The 10,012-nt window shown below is 47.1% G+C and overlaps 1 protein-coding gene across 1 annotated transcript; it reads left to right on the forward strand.

Annotated features, from left to right (window-relative positions):
• The first annotated feature begins 3,038 nt into the window (after positions 1-3,038).
• On the forward strand, positions 3,039-6,628 carry LOC120431547 (uncharacterized protein K02A2.6-like). The gene is made up of 2 exons (XM_039596656.1): positions 3,039-4,582; positions 4,627-6,628. The coding sequence occupies exons 1-2, from the start codon at positions 3,039-3,041 to the stop codon at positions 6,626-6,628; spliced, it is 3,546 nt and encodes a 1,181-aa protein (XP_039452590.1).
• Positions 6,629-10,012: the final 3,384 nt, after the last annotated feature.

Below are 10,012 nucleotides of genomic sequence, written 5' to 3' on the forward strand. Positions count from 1 at the left end.
ACAACTTTGCTAATATTGAACAGAAGCAGATTTTGTGCGGAGCGTAACACAGCTGAGCAATTCTCTGAGATTTCGGTCATTCGATTTTTTTTGTATTTTTTAATCCGACTGAAATTTTGTTGGTGCCTTTGGTATGCCCAAAGAAGCCATTTTGCATCATTAGTTTGTCCATATAATTTTCCATACAAATTTGGCAGCTGTCCATACAAAAATGATGTATGAAAATTCAAAAATCTGTATCTTTTGAAGGAATTTTTTGATCGATTTGGTGTCTTCGGCAAAGTTGTAGGTATGGATACAGACTACACTGAAAAAAATTGATACACTGAAAAAAAAATTAGGTGATTTTTTTATTTAACTTTTTATCACTAAAACTTGATTTGCAAAAAAAACACTTTTTTTTTTTTCATATGTTTTAGAGGACATAAAATGCCAAACATAATAGTGAATATTTGGCCCATTTGAAATGTTAGTATTGTTTGAAAATTTTGAAAATATTGTTTTCGAAAAAAAGGGAAATTTCACATATGTTTCATATATTAACATTGAAAATCGGACCATTAGTTGCTGAGATATCGACATTGAAAAATGGTGGGTTGTTTGGGTGAGACTTAGACAACATCAATTTTCCTGTTTTTAAACCTTTGCATTGCAATATCTCAGCAACTAAAGGTCGTATCAACAAAGTCCGAAGAAGCAAAATATAGATAATTTTCTCAGCTTTTCAAAAATATTTTTTCCAAAAGTGGGCAAACATGTGCACTAATTTAAAAAAATGAAAAACTGCGACTATTTTCAAAAAAGTCACCTAAATATGAATTTAACTTGAAAACGGTGCACTTTATCAAAATTTTACTAAAGTACTTTTTAATTGCAAATTTGATTTTACATCGAAAAATGAAGTTGAAATTTTTTTGCGATTTATGATTCAATTATTTGAAAAAATCAGTATTGATTAAAAAAATCATAACTCGGTCAAAGATTTTTTGCACAACCTGGAAATTTCTGAAAAGTTGGCATTTTATGACCTATAAAACATATCAAAAAATAAAAAAAAAATAAAAATAGTGTTTTTTTGCAAATAAAGTTTTAGTGATAAAAAGTTAAATAAAAAATCACCAATTTTTTTACTGTGTATAATTTTTTCCAGTGTAGTCCGTATCCATACCTACAACTTTGCCGAAGACACCAAATCGATCAAAAAAATCCTTCAAAAGATACAGATTTTTGAATTATCATACATCATTTTTGTATAGACAGCTGTCAAATTTGTATGGAAAATTATATGGAAAAACTTATGATGCAAAATGGCTTCTTTGGGCATTAGGGTGGGTACGTTTTTCAAAAAGTTCTCGGATCAAGTTTTAGTATGGTTCCCCTGAAGGGCATGCCCATCGAGAAATTAAAAAGAGAGATGTGAGCCGGTAACATGGAGTGAAACTTTCACAGCTGTCATGGAATACTTCACAGCAGCTTGACAGAAAGTTTAACTCCATCTTGCACTTTTAATTTCTCGATAGGGAGTTTCATGCCAAATATCAGCTCATTTGGTTGTAAACTGGCTGCGCGCATCAGGGTTAAAGTTTACATGGGAATTACTATGGGAAATTGGAACATTTTGTTCAAACGCTCCTACACTGCCGTTCTACGCATAATTGTCCCATGTCATTTTAGGACGATTCTGACTTTTTATCATTTTTTAGCTTAATTTTACGTATACTTTCAGAAAAACACATAAAATCTAGTACTTTGTTCAGAAAATCATTGAAAACAGCACCAAGTCTGTTTGTCCCATCGTTGAACTTCTACGCATAATTGTCCCACCAAGTATTTTCTATCACTGAATCATGAGTTTTAAAAAGCATTTCATCTTGTTTACCTGTTTAGCTGTAAGAGGATTACAAATAAGGGTGATAAAATGTTATCCGGGGTGATTAGGGACATATAGGGCGAATAGGAACCCCCGGGACAGTTATGCGTAGAAACACAAAAATCGATCGAAAAATTTCAATCGCGTTTTTCTCAGTTGCCCTTTTTTGAACATGGGACAATTATGCGTAGAACGGCAGTTACAGGTCTAGGAAAATCACGCGCCCACTTCTGGTATGGTCAGGCCTATGGGGAATGGTCTGGATAACACTTTTCCCGAAGAGAGCATATGGATTCGTTGTCCCTAGACCTGGCGCATCGGCAAAAAATCCGATGTCTCCGGAATTAACGGTTTTCCCTCAAAAAGCATCTAATTTTCCTTAGCATGCTATGAAAGCTTGATGAACACCGCGACGCCATACGTCAGGTAGCTACCACGTGGGTGAGAAACGGCTGGAATATTCAATTGAAAACCTTCTTTTAACTAGAAAATGATCATTTCGAGTAATCCTGATTTTATTTAGACGATTTCAGAATCTTTGCATAGTGAATTTGTATTTTTTTGCAAATATTTCAACCACGTGTGTTATAGTTCCGCTTTAGAGTGTACCTTGCCAAGCTCCCTTTCCCTCTACTTTGGGTAATACCTTTTAGTTGTGTAAGAACCTCGCTAGAATAAACACGCGTCGCATCGCGCTCTCTCCAACAACGTGCTTTCTTTATTGGCCACAACCTCGCGGCTACAACAGTTTTGGCGACGATGGCGGACGAAAATCCACCTCCGGGTAACGATCAAGGTGATGGCCAGGATGGGGGAAAAGCTCCGGTGCCAATTGCGATGCAATCGGCGTTCACAGTCGAGCCTTTCGACCGTCACAAAATGAAATGGTCTCGCTGGGTGGAACGCTTGGAGGGAGCATTTCTTTTGTTCGGCATCCAAGATGGCGCGAAGCGGCCGATGCTGCTGCACTACATGGGTGCGGAAACGTACGACGCCATTTCGGATAAACTTGCGCCGGTGAAGCCGCAGACGAAGACCTACCAGGAGATCGTGGAACTGCTGGAGGAACACTTCAACCCGGAGCCCCTTGAAATCCTCGAGAATTTTCGCTTCAAGTCTCGGAAGCAGTGCGACGAACGTGCCGAGGAATCGTGATATTGCTGTGTCAATGGAGGCGTCGGCAAAGGGTGGACAGGAGATCCACGCGCGTCAGAGTCGGCCGGAGATGAATCTGGTGGAGCATCCACCGACAAAACCGGCGAAGGGAAAGGCGTACAAAAAGAGTGCGGGCAAGAAGAGTGAGGAGAAGAAAACCTGCTACCGCTGCGGAAGTGCGGAGCATTTCGCGAACGAGTGCAAGCACGCCCACACCGTCTGCAACTTCTGCAAGGTCAAGGGTCACCTGCAGAGTGTGTGCCAGAAGAAAAGTGCTGGCCAGAAGGGCCGAAGAAGTGATGCTCACCAGGTGGAGGAGAGTGCGGCCGCAGATAGAAAGTGCAGAGAAAAAGTGCAAGTGGAGGAGATCTGTGGAGTGTCCGACGCTGCCGATTTCAACAACAAAGTGGACAAATTCTGGCTGGAACTGTCTGTGAACAGTGCGAAAGTGAAGTTTGAAATCGACAGCGGCTCTTCGGTTACGGTTATGAGTGTGTGGGACCAAGAAAAGTACTTTCCCACGGTGGAATTGAGTTCCCCGGACACGGGCCTCGTGAGCTACAGTGGAAACGCAATCGAACTGTGCGGGATGTGTGCCGTCCGGGTGGACTACGGTGGTCAAAGCCACGAACTGCTGCTGTATGTTGCAAAGAACGAAAAGCACCCTCTGCTGGGTCGAAGTTGGATGAAAGTGCTAAAAATCGACGTGGTCGAGTTCTACGAGAACGTCCACACAGTGGTTGAAAACAGCGCCGGCGCGGTGCAGACGCTCATTGAGCGCTACGGGAGTGTCTGTGAGAAGTCGATGGGGAAAATCGAAGGCCTCACAGCGAAGTTGCAGCTGAAACCGAATGCGCGTCCGGTGTACCTGCTTGCGCTGCCGGTTCCTTTCTCGATCAAGGAGGCGGTCGAAAAGGAGATCAAGGGCCTGGTGGAAAGCGGTGTGCTGGTGAAGGTGAACCACAGTGCGTGGGCCACGCCGGTTGTCCCAGTGATGAAGTTGAACAACCGAGTGCGACTTTGCGGGGACTACAAGATCACTGTCAACCCGAACCTGGTGGTCGATGACCATCCCCTGCCAACAGTGGAAGAGCTGTTCGCAAACGTGGCCGGCGGGGACAAGTTCACGAAAATTGATCTCTCGCAAGCCTACCTGCAGCTGGAGGTCGACCCGGAGGATCAGGAGATTCTCACGCTGAGCACGCATCTGGGGCTGTTTAGGCCGACAAGGCTGATGTACGGCGTCAGCCCGGCGCCGGCGATCTGGCAACGCTTGATGGAGGAGGTGCTGAACGGGATTCCAGGTGTGACCGTCTTCCTAGACGACATCCGCATTACGGGACCGAACGATCGGGTCCACCTTGAGCGCCTCGAGGAGGTGCTGAAACGACTGAGCCAGTACAACATGCGGATCAACCTGGAGAAGTGCCAGTTCTTCGCCGACCGAATCGAGTACTGTGGCTACTTGATTGACCGCGACGGAATCCACAAGGTGCGGAAGAAGATCGATGCAGTGCAAGACATGCCCGTGCCGGAGAACAAGGATCAAGTCCGTTCGTTGGATTGGTCAATTATTACGGTCGGTTCTTCCCACACCTGAGCACGACCATCTACCCGTTGAACTGTCTGCTGCGGAACGACGTGCCGTTCCGCTGGACGAAGGAGTGCGACGAAGCGTTCAAGAAAGTGAAGGACGAGATGCAGTCAGACCGCTTCTTGGTGCACTACAGTACGGAGTTGCCACTGGTCCTGGCAACAGACGCTTCGCCGTACGGGGTCGGTGCAGTACTAAGCCACATCATGCCAGACGGTACAGAACGCCCAATCATGTACGCGTCGAAGACGCTGAACGAGACGCAGCGCAGGTACAAGCAGATCGATCGTGAGGCGTACGCGATCATCTTCGGAACACAAAAGTTCTACCAGTACCTGTACGGACGAAAGTTCTGGCTTGTCACGGACAACGAGCCAGTGAAGCAGATTTTCTCGGAGACCAAGGGTCTGCCGGCGATGTCAGCGTTACGGATGCAGCACTACGCTGCGTACCTTGCTTCGTTCCGGTACGAGATCAAGTTCCGTCCGACGAGGGAGCACTACAACGCTGACGCCTTTTCTCGATTGCCGGTCAGCGCACAAACACCCGAGTACGTCGTCGAGGAAGTTGACTTGCTGGAGGTCAACATGATCGAGACGCTGCCGCTGACGGTCGGAGATTTGGCGAAGTCGACTGCTGTGGATCCGACAGTGAAGGTGCTGCTGCAAGGTCTCAAGAACGGGAAAACAGTCGAAGCACGTGAGCGTTTTGGTATCGACCAGAACGAGTTTGCGCTACAACAAGGGTGCATCATGCGCGGAATCCGGGTGTACGTCCCACCAGAGCTGCGGGCGAACGTGCTCGCAGAGCTGCACTCTACACACTTTGGGGGCACACGCTTGAAGTCGCTCGCCAGAGGATACGTGTGGTGGGAGCGGATCGACAAGGACATCGAGGAGCTGATCCGGAACTGCGCGGCCTGTCAGGTGACACGGGCCGATCCTGCGAAAGTGCCTCTACACTGCTGGGAAACACCAAAGGGACCATTCGACAGAGTGCACGTGGATTTCGCTGGACCATTTATGGGTACGTACTTCATCGTATTTGTTGACGCGTACTCCAAGTGGCCAGAAGTGAAGATCTTGCGAGACATCACTACGAGTACGACCATCCACGCCTGTCGTGAATTCTTTGCTGCCTACGGGATACCTGCCGTGCTCGTGAGCGACCACGGAGTGCAATTCACGTCGGCCGAGTTTCAGCACTTCCTGAAACAAAATGGAATCTTCCACAAGATGGGCGCACCGTACCATCCGGCAACCAACGGTGAGGCAGAGAGATTCATCCAAACGTTCAAGGGCAAGATGAAGGCTCTCAACTGCGACAAGTCGAGAATGCACGCGGAACTGTGCAACATCCTACTCAGTTACCGCAAGACCATACACCCTGCCACCGGAAAATCGCCTTCGATGATGCTGTTCAACAGGCAGATCCGGTCTCGACTTGACCTGATGGTCCCGAACGCTGCAGTGGTGGAAGAAAAGCCCGAAGTAGCCGTTCGATCGCTTCCCGAGGGGGCGAGAGTTGCTGCTCGTGACTTCCTGAGCAAGGACAAGTGGAAGTACGGTCACGTTGCTGAAAAGCTGGGCAAACTCCACTACAACATCAAGCTGGACGACGGTCGACTCTGGAAGCGCCACATCGACCAGCTGCGAGAAGTCGGAGCGAACCTGCCGTCTGGACGTCCTGAGATACCAGCTGAGTGTTTCGAGCCAGACATCGTGCCAGTTGCTCCACGAACCAATCCAGTACAACACACGCCACAAGCTGCTGCCGCTGTACCTACACCGGCGGCCAACCCGATTGCTGAACCGCAATCAGCGCGGAGTGCTGCGGCTACTCCCAAACCGCCGGAACCACCTGCGGTACCGAAGCCGAAATCGCAAGGACCACTTGCGGTGCCGAAGCTGAAACCGACGAACGCTGCTGGTAGATCCGAGGCAAACAACCAGCAATCACCGCGACGATCGACAAGAGTCATCAAGCCGCCTCGGAGACTGGACCTGTAGAGAGAAGTACAAACCCAAGGGGGGAAGAGTTGTTATAGTTCCGCTTTAGAGTGTACCTTGCCAAGCTCCCTTTCCCTCTACTTTGGGTAATACCTTTTAGTTGTGTAAGAACCTCGCTAGAATAAACACGCGTCGCATCGCGCTCTCTCCAACAACGTGCTTTCTTTATTGGCCACAACCTCGCGGCTACAACAACGTGGTAGCTGCCTGACGTATGGTGTCGCGGTGTTCATCAAGCTTTCATAGCATGCTAAGGAAAATTATATGCTTTTTGAGGGAAAACCGTTGATTCCGGAGACATCGGATTGTTTGCCGATGCGTCAGGTCTAGGGACAACGAATCCATATGCTCTCTTCGGGAAAAGTGTTATCCAGACCATTCCCCATAGGCCTGACCATACCAGCAGTTGGCGCGTGATTTTCCTAGACCTGTAGGAGCGTTTGAACAAAAATTTCCATTTTCCCATAGTAATTCCCATGTAAACTTTAACCCTGATGCGCGCAGCCAGTTTACAACCAAATCAGCTGATATTTGGCATGAAAGTCCCTATGGGCATGCCCTACAAGGGGAACCATACTAAAACTTGATCCGAGAACTTTTTGAAAAACGTACCCACCCTATTGGGCATACCGAAGGCACCCAAAAAGTTTCAGTCGGATTAAAAAATACAAAAATTAAAATTGAAGAAAAAAGACCGATTTCGTAGAGAATTGTTTAGCTTTCGATTTTATTTGAGATAAGTTTTTTTTTTTGTGCCGTTAGGTAAAAACTCGGCACGATGAATTGTGAAATTAAAAAGAGAGATGTGAGCCGGTAACATGGAGTGAAATTTACTACATGTTGCACTTTTAATGTGAAAGCAGACAAAAATAAAAATACGAGCGCAAGCTGTCAGAGCTGTTGCGCCATCGAGAAATTAAAAGTGCAACATGGAGTCAAATTTTCTGTCAAGATTCTGTGGGAATGATTCACTCCGTGTTACCGGCTCACATCTCTCTTTTTAATTTCTCGATAGGCTGATGTACACGTTAACGACCAGTGTTGGAATTCGAGAGAGAAGAAGGAAAGCATTTCTCGCTCGCGAGCGAGGGAGAGAACTTGTAGTACTTTTCTCTTCTCGCTCGCGCTCGCATTTTCGTTCGCGTTCTCGCTCTCGCCGCGAGCGCTCGCAAGCGCCTCGTGCTAGACGTTCGTCCCAAGCTAGCAATTTGTTTATCAGGCTTATGAATGCTGACCAGGCGATGGTATAGAGGTGTAACTTCAATCTGTGTTGTTTTTTTTTTTCGTTTCTAACACGTTCAACTTCTCGCGAACGGGCAATTCTGGCTCGCGAGCTATCCCGTTCGCGAACGGAGGAGAGCACGGGCAATCGGTGAGTTTCTCTCGGCAGCTCGAGACTCGCGGCGAGAACTCGAGGGAGAGGAATTTTTCTCGCGATAGCGCGAGAATACCAACACTGTTAGCGACAAACCACTACATTTTTGTTCGGCGCAACAGATTTTTTCGCGCAACAGAAGTGTTGCGCATTTAGGTTTGGTGGTGCGCGGATAATAACAGGCACGTACATGCAAAAATACGCACACTTTTTAATTTAACGAGGAATCTCAAATTTCTTGAGACCAGAAATTAAAAAGAGAGATGTGAGCCGGTAACATGGAGTGAAACTTTCCCAGCTGTCATGGGAAACTTCACAGCAGCTTGAGTGAATATTTAACTCTATTGGTACGTTCGTTTGATGGCTAGTTCCACACTGAGTGCCGCACTCAGAGCTGTCAAAGTGTTTGTTTGAAGAAACTCGCGTTAGTTCCGCACGAGTTTCGTCGCCATCTTGGAACTGAAACTCTAGTGCCGCACTCGATATTTTTTCAGTTTCATGCGAGTTCCACGCGCACTGACAAATGACACGTTCGATTGAACCAAAACTGGCACCGACGAGTGCGGCACTCAGTGCCGCACCGGCTGTTCAAACGAACGTACCATATGTTGCACTTTTAATTTCTCGATTCTGGTATCGAGAAATTAAAAAGAGAGATGTGAGCCGGTAACATGGAGTGAAACTTTAGCAACTGTAATGGAAAATTTCACAGCAGCTTGACAGAAAGTTTAACTCCATGTTGCACTTTTAATTTCTCGATGGTATTCTCAAAACTCTTACTCATTCTTGGGTACGTTCGTTTAGTAGTATTGTGTGAGTGCACAACGAAGCTTGATAAAAACTCACGTTAGATTTTTTTCAGTGCTCCAAATCAAACAGCAATCGCAGTAGGCAGCAGCATTTTCGCGCGCGTTTCCGGAGAATTGTTGACCTGGTGAGAATATTTCGCTAATTGAAATTTAAAGAATTTCAATCAAGTAAACTATTTTTTTACGATTACAGTGCCATGAACCGACGAACGAAGCGGCCGACCAAATTGCCGAACGAAGTCTGGCTGAACATCTTTGGCCACTTGACGCCTTTGCAGCTCTTGACGGCTCGACTGGTTTGCCGGAACTGGAACCGGCTGGTTGGCAACTCCTCTAAGCTGCTGGACCAGTACAAAGTTACGGTACCCGCCGCTAACGATGCCGTCGTCCGGTGGAAGCATGTGGCCACCTCACGTTACACTACGGTGAAGGTTTCGAGCTTCACCACCGGAATGATTCCAACGGTGCCGCTGACCACCGTTCGCTCGCTCAGCCTGGAGAATCCCTGGATAACGGCTCGTCAGATGGTTAAGATGTTCAGCTTCTTGCCGAATCTTCAGCACCTGAGCGTGGTCGCGCTGGCCAACGTGAACTACGGGCTATACGAAACGTTGCCGGCCGTGCAATTGGACCGCCTGGAGTGGCTCGATCTGGACCTCGGCGAAAAAGATGGCTTTCTTGGCGTATTCCAAAATAACTGCCCCCGCCTGAAGGGTCTGCAGGTGAAAATGGCCATCAAGAAGTATCTGGAGGCGCCGTACGGGTCGAAGCTGCTTGATTTGATCAACTCGACACGAAACACGCTGATGCAAGTAAAGTTCAACCAAATTGATTTCCGCAAAGAATCGCTGCTCACGGACATTCTGGCAGTCGAAGGGCTGAAGCTGAAGCACGTTACTTTAACCAGCAGTTTGGTTCGTCCATCGGACATTGCTCTTCTCTGCGAATCGCAAGTGGACATCGAAGGTTGTTACGAAACATGCTCATCAACAGAGCGAAAAGCATCAACAGATCAACAAAAGCGAGACTTCGGCAGCACCAAAACTAAAGAAACTAAAAACCCAACAAATTCGACACAAACGTCATATTTTTCCACAAAAAAGCCTTACAAAGAATGTGTGTGTGTGTGTTTCATTTCTTATGAACTAGCCCAACATGCGCTCAATTCTCGCGCTACTGGCGCGTCTCGCGCTTACTTCT

The sequence above is a fragment of the Culex pipiens genome, chromosome 1 (genome assembly GCF_016801865.2).
Source record: "Culex pipiens pallens isolate TS chromosome 1, TS_CPP_V2, whole genome shotgun sequence".
Lineage (NCBI taxonomy): Eukaryota > Metazoa > Arthropoda > Insecta > Diptera > Culicidae > Culex > Culex pipiens.